At 45.5% G+C, this 22403-nt stretch overlaps 1 protein-coding gene across 3 annotated transcripts; it reads right to left on the reverse strand.

Moving 5' to 3' along the window:
• Positions 1 to 5994: 5994 nt before the first annotated feature.
• LOC145537173 (nuclear RNA export factor 3-like) lies at positions 5995 to 18908 on the reverse strand. Of its 3 annotated transcripts, XM_081567985.1 has the most exons (20): positions 18609 to 18908; positions 12314 to 12470; positions 11973 to 12108; positions 11274 to 11357; positions 11066 to 11170; positions 10879 to 10953; positions 10699 to 10768; positions 10458 to 10546; positions 10258 to 10341; positions 10001 to 10110; positions 9394 to 9430; positions 8964 to 9032; positions 8826 to 8881; positions 8579 to 8686; positions 8393 to 8451; positions 8172 to 8287; positions 8033 to 8075; positions 7451 to 7523; positions 6787 to 6906; positions 5995 to 6263 (listed from the first exon to the last, which is right to left on the reverse strand). In XM_081567985.1, the coding sequence occupies exons 1-20, from the start codon at positions 18886 to 18888 to the stop codon at positions 6257 to 6259; spliced, it is 1878 nt and encodes a 625-aa protein (XP_081424111.1). In that variant the 5' UTR covers positions 18889 to 18908; the 3' UTR covers positions 5995 to 6256. The 3 variants fall into 3 exon arrangements, with proteins under 3 accessions (XP_081424111.1, XP_081424112.1, XP_081424113.1); XM_081567986.1 differs by lacking the exon at positions 8033 to 8075 and having other exon boundaries at positions 8132 to 8287; XM_081567987.1 differs by lacking the exons at positions 5995 to 6263; positions 10699 to 10768 and having other exon boundaries at positions 6783 to 6906; positions 10458 to 10558; positions 10875 to 10953; positions 18609 to 18894.
• Between the last annotated feature and the right edge of the window lie 3495 nt (positions 18909 to 22403).

The raw sequence follows: 22403 nt of genomic DNA on the forward strand, positions 1-22403 counted from the left end.
TTCTGAGAGAAAGACATTTCCTTCTTTACCTCAGAGTTCCCCTTCCCTAGTGTGCAGGACAACTTTTGAGGACTGGGGAAAATAGAATATCATTTGCATATGGAAGACCCTTAAAAATCAAGTCTGGAAGGTTCCACAGGGGGACCTTTTCAGATATCCAGAAGGAAAGAGCAGGGAGATGGCAATGGAAGGGCAGCTATGGTGGCCTTCAGTGGAGCAGGAGCTGATCAGGGCAGAGTGCTTCAGCTAGGCACCTCCCTGGTAGCCCCCACGTCACCACTGTCTGCAGGTGAGAACCAGGAATTCTATTGTGTAAGAATCTTCCCTGGGTCATTAGAGGATGGGCACAGGGCCAGGCACCCAGGGAGAGCCCAATTCTTGTCTGCATCCCTCGCCTCCATTCTGTCTTCACGTACTATATTCTCCACCTTCAGTTGTGTTCATCCCTAACTTCATGCTAATCACCACCTCCACCATTCATATTTTGGCTGAGTAGTAAGAAAAATGATAATACTCATAATACCGAAAAAAATCCACAAAAATGATAAAAGATACCAAGCACATGTATTAGATACATTACTAATTTATCAAGGTAAATCAATCAGCACACAATGGTTCCCAACATCAAATCCTGGTCTTCTGATCGAAAACGCTCTGCCCATCACCTCTGTTTCTATAGTGAGTGTACTTCTGTGTTAGGACTGAGGCCAACACAGGTAAGGGACTCAGCCCAGGTCCTGTGGTCAGTTGATGATTCTGGAACTGGATATTTGTTTGATGACTTCTGTCTAGCTAACCTGTGCCTATTCTCTGCTCTTCTGTACTAATCCTTCCTTTGGGGTTCATTAAGAAGTTAAGTTCAGTCACTCAGTCGTGTCCGACTCTTTGTGACCCCATGAATCGCACACGCCAGGCCTCCCTGTCCATCACCAACTCCCTGAGTTTACCCAAACTCATGTCCATCGAGTCAGTGATGCCATCCAGCCATCTCATCCTCTGTCGTCCCCTTCTCCTCCCACCCCCAATCCGTCCCAGCATCAGGGTCTTTTCCAATGAGTCAGTTCTTCGCATGAGGTGGCCAAAGTATTGGAGTTTCAGCTTCAACATCAGTCCTTCCAATGAACACCCAGGGCTGATCTCCTTTAGGATGGACTGGTTGGATCTCCTTGCAGTCCAAGGGACTCTCAAGAGTCTTCTCCAACACCACAGTTCAAAAGCATCAATTCTTCAGCACTCAGCTTTCTTCACAGTCCAACTCTCACATCCATACATGACTACTGGAAAAAACAGCCTTGACTAGACGGACCTTTGTTGGCAAAGTAATGTCTCTGCTTTTTAATATGCTATCTAGGTTGGTCATAACTTTTCTTCCAAGGAGTAAGGGTCTTTTAATTTCATGGCTGTAATCACCATCTGCAGTGATTTTGGAGCCCCCCAAAATAAAGTCTGACGCTGTTTCCACTGTTTCCCCATCTATTTCCCATGAAGTGATGGGACCAGATGCCATGATCTTAGTTTTTTGAATGTTGAGCTTTAAGCCAACTTTTCCACTCCCCTCTCTCACTTTCATCAAGAGGCTTTTTAGTTCGTCTTCATTTTCTGCCATAAGGGTGGTGGTGTCTGCATATCTGAGATTATTGATATTTCTCCCGGCAATCTTGATTCCAGCTTGTACTTACTCCAGCCCAGGGTTTCTTATGATGTACTCTGCATATAAGTTAAATAAGCAGGGTGACAATATACAGCCTTGACGTACTCCTTTTCCTATTTGGAACCAGTCTGTTGCTCCATGTCCAGTTCTAACTGTTGCTTCCTGACCTGCATACAGGTTTCTCAAGAGGCAGGTCAGATGGTCCGGTATTCCCATCACTTTCAGAATTTTCCACAGTTTATAGTGATCCACACAGTCAAAGGCTTTGGCATAGTCAATAGAGCAGAAATAGATGTTTTTCTGGAACTCTCTTGCTTTTTCGATGGTCCAGCGGATGTTGGTAATTTGATCTCTGGTTCCTCTGCCTTTTCTAAAACCAGCTTGAACATCTGGAAGTTCACGGTTCACGTATTGCTGAAGCCTGGCTTGGAGAATTTTGAGCATTACTTTACTAGCGTGTGAGATGAGTGCAATTGTGCGGTAGTTTGAGCATTCTTTGGCATTGCCTTTCTTTGGGATTGGAATGAAAATTGACCTTTTCCAGTCCTGTGGCCACTGCTGAGTTTTCCAAATTTGCTGGCATATTGAGTGCAGCACTTTCACAGCATCATCTTTCAGGATTTGAAACAGCTCAACTGGAATTCCATCACCTCCACTAGCTTTGTTTGTAGTGATGCTTTCTAAGGCCCACTTGACTTCACATTCCAGGATATCTGGCTCTAGGTGAGTGATCACACCATCGTGATTATCTGGGTTATGAAAATCTTCTTTGTACAGTTCTTCTGTGTATTCTTGCCACCTCTTCTTAATACCTTCTGCTTCTGTTAGGTCCATACCATTTCTGTCCTTTAACGAGCCCATCTTTGCATGAAATGTTCCCTTGGTATCTCTAATTTTCTTGAAGAGATCTCTAGTCTTTCCCATTCTGTTGTTTTCCTCTATTTCATTGCATTGATCGCTGAGGAAGGCTTTCTTTTCTCTCCTTGCTATTCTTTGGAAATCTGCATTCAGATGGGAATATCTTTCCTTTTCTCCTTTGCTTTTCGCTTCTCTTCTTTTCACAGCTATTTGTAAGGCCTTCTCAGACAGCCATTTTGCTTTTTTGCATCTCTTTTCCATAGGGATGATCTTGGTCCCTGTCTCCTGTACAATGTCACGAACCTTTGTCCATAGTTCATCAGGCACTCTGTCTATCAGATCTAGTCCCTTAAACCTATTTCTCACTTCCACTATATAATCATAAGAAATTTAATTTAGGTCATACCAATAAGAAGTTAGTAATGCTCAAAATTCTCCAAGCCAGGCTTCAGCAATACGTGAACCGTGAACTTCCAGATGTTCAAGCTGGTTTTAGAAAAGGCAGAGGAACCAGAGATCAAATTACCAACATCCGCTGGACCATCGAAAAAGCAAGAGAGTTCCAGAAAAACATCTATTTCTGCTCTATTGACTATGCCAAAGCCTTTGACTGTGTGGATCACTATAAACTGTGGAAAATTCTGAAAGTGATGGGAATACCGGACCATCTGACCTGCCTCTTGAGAAACCTGTATGCAGGTCAGGAAGCAACAGTTAGAACTGGACATGGAGCAACAGACTGGTTCCAAATAGGAAAAGGAGTACGTCAAGGCTGTATATTGTCACCCTGCTTATTTAACTTATATGCAGAGTACATCATAAGAAACCCTGGGCTGGAGTAAGTACAAGCTGGAATCAAGATTGCCGGGAGAAATATCAATAATCTCAGATATGCAGACACCACCACCCTTATGGCAGAAAATGAAGACGAACTAAAAAGCCTCTTGATGAAAGTGAGAGAGGGGAGTGGAAAAGTTGGCTTAAAGCTCAACATTCAAAAAACTAAGATCATGGCATCTGGTCCCATCACTTCATGGGAAATAGATGGGGAAACAGTGGAAACAGCGTCAGACTTTATTTTGGGGGGCTCCAAAATCACTGCAGATGGTGATTACAGCCATGAAATTAAAAGACCCTTACTCCTTGGAAGAAAAGTTATGACCAACCTAGATAGCATATTAAAAAGCAGAGACATTACTTTGCCAACAAAGGTCCGTCTAGTCAAGGCTGTTTTTTCCAGTAGTCATGTATGGATGTGAGAGTTGGACTGTGAAGAAAGCTGAGTGCTGAAGAATTGATGCTTTTGAACTGTGGTGTTGGAGAAGACTCTTGAGAGTCCCTTGGACTGCAAGGAGATCCAACCAGTCCATCCTAAAGGAGATCAGCCCTGGGTGTTCATTGGAAGGACTGATGTTGAAGCTGAAACTCCAATACTTTGGCCACCTCATGCGAAGAACTGACTCATTGGAAAAGACCCTGATGCTGGGACGGATTGGGGGTGGGAGGAGAAGGGGACGACAGAGGATGAGATGGCTGGATGGCATCACTGACTCGATGGACATGAGTTTGGGTAAACTCAGGGAGTTGGTGATGGACAGGGAGGCCTGGCGTGTGCGATTCATGGGGTCACAAAGAGTCGGACACGACTGAGTGACTGAACTTAACTTCTTAATGAACCCCAAAGGAAGGATTAGTACAGAAGAGCAGAGAATAGGCACAGGTTAGCTAGACAGAAGTCATCAAACAAATATCCAGTTCCAGAATCATCAACTGACCACAGGACCTGGGCTGAGTCCCTTACCTGTGTTGGCCTCAGTCCTAACACAGAAGTACACTCACTATAGAAACAGAGGTGATGGGCAGAGCGTTTTCGATCAGAAGACCAGGATTTGATGTTGGGAACCATTGTGTGCTGATTGATTTACCTTGATAAATTAGTAATGTATCTAATACATGTGCTTGGTATCTTTTATCATTTTTGTGGATTTTTTTCGGTATTATGAGTATTATCATTTTTCTTACTACTCAGCCAAAATATGAATGGTGGAGGTGGTGATTAGCATGAAGTTAGGGATGAACACAACTGAAGGTGGAGAATATAGTACGTGAAGACAGAATGGAGGCGAGGGATGCAGACAAGAATTGGGCTCTCCCTGGGTGCCTGGCCCTGTGCCCATCCTCTAATGACCCAGGGAAGATTCTTACACAATAGAATTCCTGGTTCTCACCTGCAGACAGTGGTGACGTGGGGGCTACCAGGGAGGTGCCTAGCTGAAGCACTCTGCCCTGATCAGCTCCTGCTCCACTGAAGGCCACCATAGCTGCCCTTCCATTGCCATCTCCCTGCTCTTTCCTTCTGGATATCTGAAAAGGTCCCCCTGTGGAACCTTCCAGACTTGATTTTTAAGGGTCTTCCATATGCAAATGATATTCTATTTTCCCCAGTCCTCAAAAGTTGTCCTGCACACTAGGGAAGGGGAACTCTGAGGTAAAGAAGGAAATGTCTTTCTCTCAGAAGTATGTCATCTCCACATATTTACCTAACATATTGTGCTTTTATAAGTAATGATCCTATACACAGCCTGATGATAGACACACACACACACACACACACACACACACACACACACACACACACACGGAGATATGCTGGCAATTCATTTTAATTCTAATTCATCTCCTCGTGAAACTGAACATAATGAGTGCTTTTCTTAGGTAATGAATGCATGTGCACATGTATGTGCAGTATCATATTCATCAATAGGGGCTTTCGAGGGAGTACCCCTTGAGCCTGTTATATCACAGGAGAGCAAAATGACCATTTCTCTGGCCCATTTTCTTCAAGGGAGGCTACTCCATTGTCCTCCAGAGAGGGCAAGGGACAGAACCTCACCCCAAGTTCCCGCTTATTGGACAGGCGACAGAAGCTATAAGAGGAGGAGCTCTGTCATCTGTGAAATGGGACTCATCTCTAACACAGAGCGAGAAAGCCTGGGGCTAAGGCAGGCACTGTATAAAGTCATTTCTCACAGTTCTCCTTAATGATACAGTAGATATCACTAGAAAGGAAGCAGTGGACTCTCTGATATGGCTGGAGTTCAAACTTCTCAAGAGAGAAGGAACGCTAGTCTCTTGGGAGACTAAGAAACTCCTAAGAGCCGCCCAACATCATGCCTCTGAGCAGACTCTGATCCAGTCCCCGCACTGGGAAGACAGGCTTGCCTTTGACTCACCTGGTGATTTCAGTGAGAGATGGCAACAGGGCAGCAAGCTGTGGTGTTGCCTAACTGCTGCTCCTGGACTGCTCCTTATGTTAATACACTGATAGGAAAATTCTGGACCTGCCTCCCATTCAACACTGCAGGGGGGGATCAGATCATGCAACATCCAGCCATGTCACACCAGAATTTCCAATATCTGCTGCCTCCATGCGGGACAAAAAACTAAAAAGTACTACCGTTTCATTGAAATACAATGCTCCATTCTTTCATTCACTAACAACTCAATATTTATTGGGCTCACAATTTACACTATTCCATTTGAAATGTCTCTTAACTCAACAGTAGGAATAAGAGGTTATGAAGGAAAATAAGTGTACGGGCAAATTTAAGGGTAAAAAATGAGATGGGATGGCTCCTTCACATTAACTTTTAGTCTTGCTCAAGGTTCAGGTCCCCATTCAGCCACAAGCCTCTCTTTGTCTTCGTAACATCTGTGGTTTCCTTTTCTCTCTTTCATGATGAGATCTCATTTTCTGTAGATAAATATACAAATACATATATATATATATATATATATATATACACACACACACACACACACATGCACAAATATGTATATACCTACATAAGCAAACTTTCAGGAAGATACAATGACGATGAAAAACAAAAGGGTTATCTTAGGGTGTTATGTTGTGGAGCAATTATTTTTCTCTTCCACATATACTGTGTATTATACACTGAAATGAACCTCGTGCAGAGTGTATCATGGTAAAAACACCTGAATACCCAACTGTCCATTAACACAGGGAGAAGGTTCATTAAACATACAAATGGTTCAAGCCTGCTCAAAACAACTAGTAGCTTCCTATGTACTAAGAATGAAATGTTCAGGGTAAAAATAACTGAAATAAACAAGGAAAACAATTTACCTTCAAGTTCCCATTAATTACTCCTCCACTCCCCCCAGCTCCCTCCTATCTCCATGCAAACCCAGCAGTCACTTCTGAGACCACGGGAGGCGATTCTACACTGGATGGAGAAAGCCCGCACCATTACCTGCTGCTCGGGGGAGAGGATGACCATGAAGGTGGTTGACACTGGGATGGAGAATGCAGACGCTGAGCCTCACTGGGGCTGGCTTCCCTCACGAACAGCTCGTCATTCACTATACAGAGACTGGAGGAAAAGTGCACAGGCGGACAATTTACGGATGGGCCACCCGCACCCCAATCCTGACTGCTCCCACTAACACTCAGCAACCAGACCCCTTCCATGCACTCCTGTGTCTGTCCCCAGGCTCCTTGACTGGTTCCTCTGCCCCTCACACAGAGCTCACCTTCACAGAGATTGTCTACCAGCTTCACTCAATGGACAGGCTGATCCCCAACCCAGGGACAGCTTCACATTTACCCTGAACAGTAACCCAGTACACTACAGTACAGGAGTGCACAGTCTGATCCCCATTTTCAGAAGAAGACAGAGTCACAGACGGATCATGTGACTCGACCAAGGTCACACAGAGAGTGAGCATTGGGTCAAGGAGAGAACCCATGTGCCGATTCCAGAGCACATGCTCTTCCTAACTACCAGATTAGACTGCTCCTTGGATCTCCCTGCTGGCTTTCCACAACACTGAGTCAGCCTAAGATCTGCATCACCACATGCCCAGGGCCCTGAGCCCAGGCTGGATGGGCCATCCCGCCCACAACATGGCTCTCACCTGGAAGAGCTGGTGGGAGTAGTGATGAAGGTCCGGGTGAAGGCACGCACACAGCCCCGAGAACTTCCTTCCACTTCAACAACAAACAACAGTACCCCTTAGAGCCCCACGTGTTTACAGGCTCCCACATCATTCCCGAGTCAGGGTCTGACTTGACACTCATGCTGAGGGGACAGCTGTTCACTTGGGGAGCCTGGGTGTTGGGAATGGGGAAGGCAACTGTAGGAGATGTCTGCTCCCAGTGACATGTCCCCATGGCAACCACTTCACAAGTTCATGGGATGCATTTTTCTCAGTTGCCGAAGAGATGGATATTATGAGGGAACTGTGAGGTTAGGTAGTAGCCCAGGTTCTCAGTGTAAGGATCTGGTATGGGAGCCGCCAAACTCCGCAGCCTGTGTCCCTAATGCCCAGGGTGGGCAGGGAAGACATGGACGCAGTTCAGACCTGGGTTGTCTGTGGGAAGACTGAGGGCTAGGCGGAGGGGCGGGGAGGGAAGGAAGGAAGAGTTCTGGTGGGAGGGAGCCTGACCAGGTGAAAGAGCAGTGCGGCATCTGGGGGGAGCGGGCTACACACACTCACCTTCCCTGAACACCCCACTGACAGAGACGCAGAGCATTGTTTCCTGGTAGGGAAGAGACCAGGTACTCAGTCACCCCTCAACCTCTTTCCCACCTGCACCTTCCTGCCCCTCACCACCAAGCAAGGAGCAGGTGCTCACTGTCTGGAAACACATGTCCACCACAAAGGAGCTGAAGTCATGCTGAGTTTTGGGCAATGCACAGAGGGCATGCACAATGTCATGGTTTGTGTGTCTCAGCAGCTGGAAATAAAGGTCTGTGGGGGAGGGGAAGAAAGGGAAGGTCAGGGCAGCCATGCCCTGGACCCTATGATTGGCCCCCTCACTGCCCTTCCCGCCCAGCTCTCCCACCACACACTCACTGGGGTCCTTGAGCTGCTCCCTATTCCTGTCGTTCTTGAAGTACGGGCACACGCTGCTTCTAGGAGACACAGAGAAAACTTGGGTGGTGCATAGGTGTACAGCCAGCATAGGTGTCAGCAGGAGCTGGCCTGCATCTCCTGGGGAACCACATGGCTTTGGGGAGGGGTCTGGGCTGTGATACTCACGGGTCTGGGTCCTTAGGGTGGGATGGAATGATCAGGGAGAAGCAGGCCTCCTCGTGATAAAAATCCAGCAGTCCCTGGCGATCTCCACAGTCATGGATCAAGTAATACCTGAGGGAAGCCGTGAGGAGAATCTCTCTCTGTGGTCTGAAGCTCAAAGAAGACTCGAAAACTCCCATGAGCAGACCTGAGCTTGGGTGGCCTCCCTTGTCCTGGCCCTCCCCTTGTTCAGATTCCCAGGGGTACTTACTGCTGCAGGAATTGCAGGATTTGACGGTTCACCTGATCAGATCCAAAGAAACTTCCCTGGAATTAAAACAGTCCTCAGGACCAGGGCTGACACCTCCTCAGGTACCACCTAGAACCCTGCTGGATCTTCTGTGCTCACCTTGCACATTGGTAACCACTTGGGGGCTTCAATAGCACACTTAGACCCTGAGGGTATCTCCTGGCCATCCTAGGGGAGGGAAGAGGAAGTCAGCAGTGCAGTCCAGGATGTGGTGCTGGATGATCGGGGAAAAGGATGGGCCCAGGGTGGGGTGGGGGTCAGAGGTCAGGGAAGAAAGTGTCCCTGGAAATGCCAGAGGCAGGACTCTATGTTCTGTCATCACCATGGGTCCCCGAAGCCTGTGGAGAACATGGCTGAAGAAGATCCAGGGCCTTTTCAGGTTCCCACAGCGAATGGTACACCTTCCTCCCCCAGGACATTTAAGGGTCAGGCTGAAAGAGGGAACTTGGACAGGTCCTAACGGGTTTCCGAGTAGTTTGAGGGCACTGTCAGTGCTAGTTAGAGGAGTCTGACCAAGGAATGCACTTACCAAGCTTAGTAACCTGGGGAACAACTCCAGGAGGGTGCTGCCAAAATCAAGACAAAAGAAAAATGTCGGTGAGACTATGGACGTGACCCTCCTCAGAGGAGCAAGCACTTACAGTAATCACAGCCCCCTCACACCCCAGTATCCTAGCGTTCAAGGGCCCTGGTCACCACTCTATGGACTGACCAAGAGGGAGACTGTCCCCTCCACCCCTTCCTTGAACCCCCTCCTCCATCTCCTTTCCCCTGGGTAACTCCCAGCCAGACTGTTCTGACTCCCTTCTGCAGGGCCACAGGGACCAGCACTTCAAATCCGGTCTGCAGGCCTTACTCCCCTCCATCCCTTCCTTCCTTCCTTCCTCCAGGGCCCAGAGAAGGCTGTAGAGAAAAGAAGATAGGGGAGGATGGGAGCCCGGGGCTTTGCTACCTCACTTGGAGTCCAGCATGCTGTCAAGTCAGGACATACCTCAGGGATGACCAGGTGCTATGGCAGGGAGGCGATTTAGGTGGGGCTCAGGAGATAGGGAGGGGAATAAAGACAGAAAGGGAGTGGAGGGAGGAGGGGAGAAATGAGAGAGACATAGGGGTGTAGAGACAAGGCAGATGAAGACCTCATGTTGGTTGACTTATCACCGAAGGTGGTGCACACAGCGTTTCTGTCTGCACACATCCCTTCTGGTTCCAGCTGATGACCCTTGTCCATCTCCCCTGCAACCTTCACCTGGAATTATAGGGAACACCCACATGGACAAGATGGCTCTGCACCCACGCCCTTCCTTTCCCTACAAATCCACTTTTCCTTTGTCTGTCACCACCCATAAGGCCTCCCACATTCCTTTCAAAGGAGGATCTGGGTGCCCCACCTCACCTCAGTGTTGGAGAGATTCAAGTTCTTGGTGGTGGAAGCAATCTCCCAGTAGGGTTTCGTGTTGCTCAAGTACAAAGATGAAAGCTATGATGAGGAAAGAGAGTGAGGACCCCAAAGGGAACAACTGAGACATATCTGCCTCTTCTACCCGATGTCTCCCTCCCTCACCATTGGCCCCAACATTGGGCCTAGGTCCTCACCATGGGCCTGATCCCTGGATGGATGTGCAGGGAAGCAGCCATGCTATTTCTACGGTTCCATGTCATTCCAATATCACAGGTAATCAAGTCTCCAGGAAACCAGAAGGAGGGAAACACAGGCTGAGAGGGTCCCAGCTGGAACACCTCCAGCACCAAGCCCTCCCCATGATATCATCTCCGAGTGCTCTACCCAGACAGAACCTCTACCCCACCTGCCCTGCAGTTACTGCTGTAGCCATACCAGGGCCAAAGCGGAGTCTCTGGATGTCAACAGCTTGCTGGCAGGCATCGTATGGTTTGTTCATGGTCAGCTGCAGAGTTAGGGATGGGGTTCAGTGAGCTTGAGTCTGAGGGTGAGCGGGGGGAAGAGGTGGGTCTGCCTGTGAGGGTGCAGCTCGTGCTGAGTCTGCATTACCATTACCTGCTCCAACTTTTCAGATGTCAGTGCCTTCTGCACAGACTGGGGTGCATCACAGGGCTCAACCAAGATAAATATCTGTAGAGAACACAAGAGGGGCTGGGTAAGCGCCAGGAAATCTGTGCACGGGATCAAGCAAGACCATGCCGCCCTCCTGCCCTCTTGCCCCTAGTCAGCCCTTGACACAGACCCTTTCATTATCCTCATCGAAAATCTTGCCGCTGACATTCTTCAATGCATAGGCAATGTTGGCATTCTCAACAAAGAAATGGGCCTGCGTTTTCTCATAGCGAAACTGTAGGGAGAGTGACAGGAGAAGCAGAATATGAGACCAGCGCCATTTCTCTGGGCCTGCAATCTACCCCATTTCGTCTCATCATCTCCATGTCCTGTCTTACTTCGACTGCAGTGAAGGGGACACTGCACTTCGTCTGTATCAAATTCAGCAGCCACTTCTCATCATATGTTATACCAAAGGGGATCTAGGAATTAGAGAACAAATGGGAAAGAGAGTGGATACAGTGGAATCCAAGATTAAGGTAAGACCCAACTGTGTCTTGCTCTAGGGCCATTTTTCAGGTTTTAAATAATTTCTTAAGATAGGACAATATCTCTTATCACTAACTTTGGTACGAGACATGGATTTTCTATATACACTTTCTTTTCATTCAAATACTCTTCCCGAAAAAAAGTTGACTTCATATGTTTCACATCTACTTCCTTTTATAAAGTTGCAGGAGATCCACATAAGGTACATCTGGCCTGTCACTCTGACAAGGACCCCAGAGACTCAACCTCCTCCCACACCCTGCTCAAGCCAAACTGCGTGATCTGGTATGAAGTGCTCCATCTCCATGGCAGTAGGTTCCCTCGTCTGCTTTTAGTCAACCTCTCCCATGCTCCTCCTTGCAGTCAGTCTGTTTCCTTCATACTGCTTCTCTGAACCTGCCCTTACATGATCTAAGAAGATACCTCCTAGTAATAACAAGACAGATTACCAACTCCACTGCCCCAGAAAAGTTGCCAGCATCTCTACACAAATCCAACACGACTCTATCATCTTCTACATATTAGGTTCATTTAGCCAGGATACGCACAATAATCTTGAACCAGCTCCCCAGGGTCTTCATTTTTCTCTCCAGAGCCTTTTGCTTTGTCTCCACGTTAACATGCATTTGGTCTTTTCTCTGAAAACGACTTCTCCAGTGATGGGATGGAATGGCATAGGGAGCACTGTGGGGAAGTGGAGAGAAAAAGATGGTCCATATAGGCTTACAAAGTCTTCTCTACCTTTTCCCAAACGATACCAGAGTTATAATAAAGACTGCTCAAACATTAACCTGACCCAATCACTTTTCACTCTGGCAAGCTGGAGAGAATGACAAGGTTTTGTTGTTCACTGGTTGGTACACGTCAGCCATGGTGGCTGGTCACTTACTATCTTGCTTGGATGGCCACATGAGCATCACTTTCTTCTGAATCTCTACCTTGCTGCTGCTGGGAAGTGACCTGTTCAGACCAATAGGTGTACTGCCTTCGGTAAATACTCCAGCTTCGTGCTCTTCTTTGTAACGAGTTCACTTTATCAGTGTGCTCTAAAATTGACAACAACATATCAGTAGTCCCAGTATCAGAAGTAGTCCTGGGTAAATATCATGACTAATGAAGAAATATCATTCTTTATAATCTAAGCATAAATGTATCATACAGCTAAAAAATGGCTGAGAGACTTCACCATGGCTCCACTTTTCAGGAAATGAGAGGTAGGGAGCCGTCACAGACAAGAAAACAGGCACCAAGGAAAGGGTCTGGATCTAGAGTGTAGTCTGTGATGTGAGACTCTGTTCTGCTTGGTTCAGGTTAGTTGACCTGGGACAAGTGGCTTTTTATCCCCAAGTCTCACTTCTCTGCTCTGCTCTATGAGTACAATAAACCCTACCCTGAAATCTACCCTGGTGTGATGGTTCAAGGGTCAAAGGTGATCTGTCTCCCCAAAGGAAGAATTAGAGAAATGAAAGGTAAGTCTTATTGAAGGATCCAAGATGGAACCTGGAGAGATGAAATATGGAGAATACCCTCCCCCGCAAAAAGAGAGAATTAAAGGTGATGCAATGAGTATACCTAACACATGGTTAATGTGAGCCCCATAGAGAAGGAGAGTGAACAGTGGGGAAGTGGTATTGAAGAGAACTTGGTTGAGAAGTTTCCAAATGTATCAAGGTATCAACTGAGGATAACGATATTAATAGAGAAGAGCTAACACCTGTCCTACTCAAACTCTTCCAGAAAATTGCAGAGGAAGAAGGTAAACTTACAAACTCAGTCTATGGGACCACCATCACCCTAAAACCAAAACCTGACAAAGATGCCACAAAAAAAGAAAACTGCAGGCCAGTATCACTGATGAACATAGATGCAAAACTCCTTAACAAAATCCTAGCAAACAGAATCCAACAACAAATTTAAAAGATCATACATCATGACCAAGTGGGCTTTATCCCAGGGATGTAAGGATTCTTCAATATCCGCAAATCAATCGATGTAATACACCACATCAACAAATGGAAAAATAAAAACCATACGATTATTTCAATAGATGCAGAGAAAGCCTTTGACAAAATTCAACATCCATTTATGATAAAAACCCTCCAAAAAGCAGGAATAGAAGGAACATACCTCAACATAACAAAAGCTATACATGACAAACCCACGGCAAACATTATCCTAAATGGTGAAAAACTGAAAGCATTTCCCCTAAAATCAGGAACAAGACGAGGGTGCCCACTCTCACCACTACTATTCAACATAGGTTTGGAAGTTTTGGCCACAGCAATCAGAGCAGAAAAAGAAATAAAAGGAATCCAGATTGGAAAAGAAGAAGTAAAACTCTCATTGTTTGCAGATGACATGATCCTCCACATAGAAAACCCTAAAGACTCCACCAGGAAATGACTAGAGCTAATCAATGAATATAATAAAGTTGCAGGATATAAAATTAACACACAGAAATCCCTTGCATTCCTATACACTAACGACGAGAAAACACAAAGAGAAATTAAGGAAACAATTCCATTCACCACTACAACGAAAAGAATAATATACTTAGGAATATATCTACCTACAGAAACAAAAGACCTATATATAGAAAACTATAAAACACTGGTGAAAGAAATCAAAGAGGACACAAATAGATGGAGAAATATACCATGTTCATGGATCGGAAGAATCAATATAGTGAAAATGAGTATACTACCCAAAGCAATCTATAGATTCAATGCAATCCCTATCAAGCTACCAACGGTATTTTTCAGAGAACTAGAACAAATACTTTCACAGTTTGTATGGAAACACAAAAATCTCGAAGCGCCAAAGCAATCTTGAGAAAGAAGAACAGAACTGGAGAAATCAACCTGCCTGACTTCAGGCTGTACTGCAAAGCCACAGTCATCAAGACAGCACGGCACTGGCACAAGGACAGACATATAGATCAATGGAACAAAATAGAAAGCCCAGAGATAAATCCACGCACCTATGGACACCTTATCTTTGACAAAGGAGGCAAGAATATACAATGGAGAAAAGACAATCTCTTTAACAAGTGGTGCTGGGAAAACTGGTCAACCACCTGCAAAAGAATGAAACTAGAACACCTTCTAACACCATACACAAAAATAAACTCAAAATGGGTTAAAGATCTAAACATAAGACCAGAAACTATAAAACTCCTAGAGGAAAACATAAGCAAAACACTCTCCGACATAAACCACAGCAGGATCCTCTATGACCCACCTCCCAGAATATTGGAAATAAAAGCAAAAATAAACAAATGGGACCTAATTAAAATTAAAAGCTTTTGCACAACAAAGGAAACTATAAGCAAGGTGAAAAGACAGCCTTCGGAATGGGACAAAATCATAGCAAACAAAGCAACGGACAAACAATTAATCTCAAAAATATACAAGCAACTCCTGCAGCTCAATTCCAGAAAAATAAACGACCCAATCAAGAAGTGGGCCAAAGAACTAAACAGACACTTCTCCAAAGAAGACACACAGATGGCTAACAAACACATGAAAAGATGCTCAACATCACTCATTATCAGAGAATGCAAATCAAAACCACAATGAGGTACCATTTCACGCCCGTCAGAATGGCTGCTATCCAAAAGACTACAGGTAATAAATGCTGGAGAGGGTGTGGAGAAAAGGGCTCCCTCTTACACTGTTGGTGGGAATGCAAACTAGTACAGCCACTATGGAGAACAGTGTGGCGATTCCTCAAGAAACTGGAAATAGAACTGCCATAGGACCTAGCAATCCCACTGCTGGGCATACACACTGAGGAAACCAGACTTGAAAGAGACACGTGTACCCCAATATTCATCGCAGCACTGTTTATAATAGCCAGGACATGGAAGCAGCCTAGATGCCCATCAGCAGATGAATGGATAAGGAAGCTGTGGTACATATACACGATGGAATATTACTCGGCCATTAAAAAAGAATACATTCGAATCAGTTCTAATGAGGTGGACGAAACTGGAGCCTATTATACAGAGTGAAGTAAGGCAGAAAGAAAAACACCAACACAGTATACTAACACATATATATGGCATTTAGTCAATCGGTAAAGATAACCCTGTATGCGAGACATCAAAAGAGACACAGATAAATAGAACAGTATTATGGACTCTATGGGAGAGGGCGAGGGCGGGATGATATGGGAGAATGGCATTGAGGCATGGAAATTATCATATGTGAAACAAATCGCCAGTCCAGGTTCGACGCATGATACAGGGTGCTCGGGGCTGGTGCGCCGGGATGACCCGGAGGGATGGGATGGGGAGGGAGGTGGAAGGGGGGGTTCTGGAAGGGGAAAACATGTACACCCGTGGTGGATTCATGTCAATGTATGGCAAAACAAATACAATACTGTAACGTTAAAAAATAGAAAATAAACTAACTTAAAAAGAAAAAACAATATTAATAGGAAGACTTCCTTTGTGGGTCAATAATTAAGAATCCACCTGCCAATGCAGGGGACATACATTCAATCCCTGGTCTGGGAAGATTCCATATGCCTCAGGACAACGTAGCCCCTGTGCCACAGAAACTGAACCTGTGCTTTAGAGCCTATGAGCCAAAACTGCTGAAGCGCCTGTGCCCTAGAGCCTGTGATCTGCAGCAAGAGTGCAACAAGAGAAGCCACGGTAATGAGAATCCCGTGCACTGCAACTAGATAGTAGTCCCTGCTCATTGCAACTAGAGAAATCCCTCACCCAGCAACAAGTCCTAGCACAGCCAAAAATAAATAAATTAAATCAATCAATCAATCAATCAATCTATTTTTAAAAGACCAATATTAATAGGACAAAAAGTATGCTTTAAGGAAAACCATCCTTAAAAGAAGAGACATTCATTTCATCATCATGTAACAAAACCTCAGAAAATTTGTGACCTAAAGATCCAAACTAAAAGAAATATTACAGGCTCTTCTTTGGGCAGAAGAAATATCATCCTAGGTGGAGGCACATGGATACAGGAAAGAAAGACGAATGAAATTTTGAATATGGAGGCAAATTTAAATGAGTACTGACTATATAACACAAGGATAATAATTTCCTTCGGGGATTTAAATATATAGAGAATGAAAATGCATGACAATAAATGTGGAAGGAGTTTATGGAATCAAAGTGTCTCAAAGTCCCACGACTGAGCAGTCTTAGGGAACTAACTAACTAATATTAGACTGTGAAAAGGCAAAAATGTACATTGTAATCTAAATGGTGAACACTACAAGAATAGCAAAAAAAGGTTTAACTAGATAACCATGCAGAGTAATGATTTGATAGTTACAAAATACTGACTATATCAAAGGAAAGGAAAAGGAACTTAGAAGAGGCAAAAATAAATATACAGTAATATGATATACATAAACCAAATTATATCTATTTTTATTTTAAAAGATTCAGGCGAAATACTCCAAATAGAAAGACAGATTTTTATCAGACTGGACAAGAAACCTTTCATCAAATACTCCTGAAAAGAGACATATGCAAAATGTAATCATCAGGAAAATTAGAAAATGAAAAAATTGCAAAATGCACACCTTCTCACATTAACCTCAAAAAACTGGTATAACCATATCGATAAAAGAAAAGGTACACTTTAAAAGGGAAGCCATTAAAAAAAATACATTTGAATCGGTTCTACCGAGATGGATGAAACTGGAGCCCATTATACAGAGTGAAGTAAGCCAGAAAGAAAAACAACAATACAGTATACTAATGCATATATATGGAATTTGAAAGATGGTAACGATAACCCTATATGCGAGACAGAATAAGAGACCCAGATGCATAGAACAATTTTATGGACTCTGAGGGAGAAGGTGAGGGTGGGACGTTCTGGGAGAATAGCATTGAAACATGTATATTATCGTATGTGAAACAGAACACCATTCCATGTTCGATGCATGAGACAAGGGCTCAGGGCCGGGGCAATGGGATGACCCAGAGGGATGGGATGGGGAGGGAGGTGGGTGGGGGGTCCAGGAAGGGGAACACATGTAAACCCATGGCTGATTCATGTCAATGTATGGCAAAAACTATTACAATATTGTAAAGTAATTAGCCCCCAACTAAAATAAATAAATTTATTAAAAAAAAAAAGGGAAATTCCTTTATGATAACAAGTTCAGTGCAGTAAGAAGATAGTAATACAAATTCTAAATTCGTATGCCTCTTAAAGCCAGCATACAAAGCAAAATCTGACAGAAATAAATAATGGACAAATCCACAGTCACAGTGGGAGATTTTACATCTCACTGAGTGACACATAATATGGCAGACAAAATCTCAGCTAGAGGGAGAGGATTTTCAAATATGACTTAAATAAACAAATTTATTTAATTGACGTAGAACAATGCACATGACTACTCATCAAACATTCCAGAATATATCACATGCCCGGCAATAAAGCCTCAAGAAAGCTTCTAGGGGCTAATACAATTTACCCTAACTTTTCATGTAATATCCAGTAGTAATGGTGGGCTTTCTGCCCCTCCCCCACCTCTAGTATAAATCCAAAGACTATTAGTTTATATACTCCTACCCTCCACCTGGAGAAGGCGATGGCACCCCACTCCAGTGCTCTTGCCTGGAAACTCCCATGGACCGAGGAGCCTAGTAGGCTGCAGTTCATGGGGTCGCTAAGAGTGGGACACAACTGAGCGACTTCACTTTCACTTTTCACTTTCGCACATTGGAGAAGGAAATGGCAACCCACTCCAGTACTCTTGCCTGGGGAATCCCAGGGACGGCGGAGCCTGGTGGGCTGCCGTCTATGGGGTCGCACAGAGTCGGACACGACTGAAGCGACTTAGCAGCAGCAGCAGCAGCACCCTCCACCTAGGTGACCCTCGCCACTCCCCAAACCCTAGACCCGAGATGATAACATGACTCATGCCTTTTCCTTAGCCAGGGAAACACTCAAGTCAGCAACGGCCGTTTTCATCGGAGGGGAGGTTTACCACGTGGAATCGAGATGGGTGTGTCAGAGCCCACTTGGCCCATTTCCTCAAGAGACTGGAAAATAGTCAGTCTGGGCTCTCTCCCTCCCTTTCCCTGAAGGACCGTTAACTGGTGGGGGGTCCTGCGGTTTGGGGTGGGGGAGGGAACCCAGAACCCTTCCTGCTTTGGGGGGATCTGAAGAGGTCTCATGCGGACCACTCACCCATAGGGTGGCCTGAAGGCAGAGATCTGTCACCACCGTCCTCACAGGCTGCCCTGGAAGAGAATGTGGGTCTGGAGCTGGAAGTTTGTAGAATATCAAGGAAGGCTGCGGAGGAAGGAGACTGCAAGCCCCAGACCACGGCGTCACAGCCACGCAAACAAGATGGCGTCCTAACAGGAAGTCTTTTCCCCAAGGTCATAGAGGAGTAGAGTCTTGGGGGCCAGAGGAGACTTAACTTCCTGTAATGACTGCCTTCTGAGTTTGCTAACCAGCCTATCATCCAGGGAACTCTTTCCAACAGTACCCACCCCTGCAGAGGATGCCAGTTAGAATCAGGAGGCTTAGGGATTTTGATACTTGTAGCTACTAACAGAGAACTCTCTGTGCCAGACTCTGCATCAGCTACATTACACTGTGTTCCTTCAGTCTGCAGACCCAGAGAACTATGAGGGCCAGCAGTAGGAAACGCTCTGTCCTTGCTACATTGCATCTGTTTTTCCCTGTATTCCTCGCAAGGGGACTCTGATACCAGAATCATCAACTTTCCAAGGTTGCTGAGGCTTATTGAGGTGCTGCACTTGTCTAGGGTCATTCAGATGCTACTGGGAGAAAGAGCCCAGAATTGAGCTGCATGGAATGGAAGATGACTTCTTGAAGCATAGCTTTACTAAATACTTGGTGCAATCTAGGGGTTTTTCTGAAGTTTATGCAAAGTACCTGACTATTCTAAAAATAATCAGGTGGCTAGAATTAACTCTAACCCATTCCAGAGAGATCATACCAAAACAACAACAACCACAACAACAAAACCCTTGAAAATAAAAAGGGAATACCAAACGGAACTTGGTGGGTCACTGCAATGACAGTAGAAAAAAAAAATTAGTCTTTCCTTTAAAAAAAAAATATGCCATCAAATTTGGAAAACTCAACAACAGCCACAGGACTGGAAAAAAGTCAGTTTTCATTCCAATCCCAAAGAAAGACAATGCCAAAGAATATTCGAACTACGGCACAATTGCACTCATTTCACATGCCAGGAAGGTAATGCTCAAAATCCTTCAAGCTAGGCTTCACCAGTATGAGGACCAAGGATTTCCAGATGTACAAGCTGGATTGGCAAAGGAACCAGAGATCAAATTGCAAACATCTGTTGGATCATAGAAGAAAACATGGGAATTGCAGAAAAGCATCTACTTCTGCTTCATAGGTAACGCTAAAGCCTTTGACTGTATGGATCACAACAAACTGTGGAAAATTTTTAAAGAGCTAGGAATACTTGCCTCTTGGGAAACCTGTATGCAGGTCAAGAAGCAACAGTTAGAACCAGACATGGAACAAAGGGCTGGTTCCAAAGTGGGAAAGGAGTATGTCAAGGCTATCTATTATCACCCTGTTTATTTAACTTATCTGCGGAGTACCTCCTGTGACATGCTGGGTTGGATGGATCACAGACTGGAATTCGATTGCAGGGAGAAATATCAGTAACCTCAGATATGCAGATGGTATCACTCTAATGGCAGAAAGCCAAGAAAAACTAAAGAGCCTCTTGAGGAAGATGAAAGAGGAGAGTGAAAAAAAATGGCTTCAAACCCAACATTCAAAAAATGAAGATAATGGCATCTGGTCCCATCACTTTATTGCAAATAGATGGGGGAAAATGGAAACAGTGTTAGATTTTATAGTCTTGGGCTCCAAAATTACTGCTGATGGTGACTGCAGTCATGAAGTGAAAAGACATTTACTCCTTGAAAGAAAAACTATGACAAACGTAGACAGCGTATTAAAAAGCAGAGACATCAGCTTGCCGGCAAAGGTCCGTGTGATACTATGGTTTTTCCAGTAGTCATGCAATGATGTGACAGTTAGACCACGAAGAAGGCTGAACGCCACAGAATTGATGCTTCTGAATTGTGGTGCTATAGAAGACTCATGAGAGTCCCTTGGACAGCAGGAGTTGGAGCCAGTCAATCCTAAAGGAAATCAACCCCGAATGTTCACTGGAAGGACTGATTCTGAAGCTGAAGCTCCAATATTTTGGCCACCTGATGTGAAGAGCCAACTCAACGGAAAAGACCCTGATGCTGGGAAAGATTGAAGCGGGAGGAGAAGGGGATGGCAGAGGATGAGATGGTTGGATAGTATCATGGATTCAATAGACATGAGTTTGAGCAAACTCCGGGAGATAGTGAAGGACGGGGAAGCCTGGTGTGCTGCAGTCCATAGGGTTGCAAAGAGCCGGACATGAGCAATTACTGAACAACCACAAGGAAGGTACTTCAAAGGTGCTTTCATTTACCTCTGTTGACTGTCTGTGGGGACTTTGAATGATCCTGGGACTAAATTTTCCCCTGAAACCTGCCCTTTGAACATTTTCCCCTCTGGATGTTCATGAAGGCTCTCAACCTTTCCCGTTTCTGTGGTGTTCACTGCTTTGCTAACTGGCTGGTTAAGCCCATGAGCCTGCCTTCATTTCAAGAGAGTTTATTTGGAAAGGAGAGAGTGATGCATGTCGTGAAACTACTGTCAACTCAAGACCTGAGTTAAAATCTTGGGAAGTGGAGACACTTCCTAACTGTTGAATGTAACATTTGTTTAGAGACAGATTCCCTTTTCTTACCCATGTGATTTCCCTGAAGCTGCTCAATTGGGATGATCATATGTCAGACTCATAAATGACTCCTGGGTCCGCAACTATTACCTATCTCCTGTGTGAGCATGTATACCTCATCTTTGACCCCTGGTGTCCCCTTTCCTTGGGGCGCCTCCTACATGCTTGATCCTCCTGGAAATTCCTGCAGGGAGTGCGCTGGGCAGAATGTACCCACATGCAGCATGTGGTCATCTTGTGGTCTGGGGGCCCGAGGGGATGTGTGAACAAATTGTGGCATCAGGTGTTCTGGGGGTTACTGGAGTGTATGAAGGTGAGGCTCAAGCTGGGGGGCTGGAGACAGGATTCCTTGGCAAAGCCACCTGGGCTGTGGGAGCCAATCGTGGCCTGCTGAAGGCTTTGAAGACCCCTCACAGCTCCCCCACTGGGCAGTGAGCCCCCCTAGGCCCGCTTTCTGGCTTCAGTTTCATGGTCCACCCCGACCAGAGCCAGCTGAGATATTTTAAACCTTCACACCCTCAATCTTTGGCCTCATTTAAGCTTCTAGATATTGGTGGGGGGTGCACTGAAATGTACCTTCAATGTCTGAGTGCAAAGGGCAGACCCCAGAACTTCCTCTGCACCCCAAGTCTCTGCAAGGCCCCCCAGGCTGCCCTTCAAGACCCATTCCCTGCAGTTGGGCCTGGCCCACCTCCCACAGGCTGCAGGTGGCCAGGCTTGTGGAGGGAAGCTGAGAGCGGGAACAGCAGATGACTCCCATGCTGGGAGCTTCAGGATTCCCTAAGTCAGTTCAGTTCAGTCACTCAGTCGTGTCCGACTGTTTGTGACCCCATGGACTGCAGCATGCCAGGCTTCCCTGTCCATCACCAACTCCCGGAGTCTAGTCAAACCCATGTCCATCACGTCGATGATGCCATCCAACCATCTCATCCTCTGTTGTCCCCTTCTCCTCCCGCCTTCAATCTTTCCCAGCATCAGGGTCTTTTCCAGTGAGTCGGTTCTTCACAGCAGGTGGCCAAAGGTATTGGAGCTTCTGCTTCAGCATCAGTCCTTCCAATGAATATTCAGGACTGATCTCCTTTAGGATGGACTGGTTGGATCTCCCCGCAGTCCAAGGGACTCTCAAGAGTCTTCTCCAACACCACAGTTCAAAAGCATCAATTCTTCAGCGCTCAGCTTTCTTTATA

This window comes from Giraffa tippelskirchi, chromosome X, assembly GCF_054371585.1.
Source record: "Giraffa tippelskirchi isolate mGirTip1 chromosome X, T2T-mGirTip1v1.2.pri, whole genome shotgun sequence".
NCBI classification, from domain to species: Eukaryota; Metazoa; Chordata; class Mammalia; order Artiodactyla; family Giraffidae; genus Giraffa; species Giraffa tippelskirchi.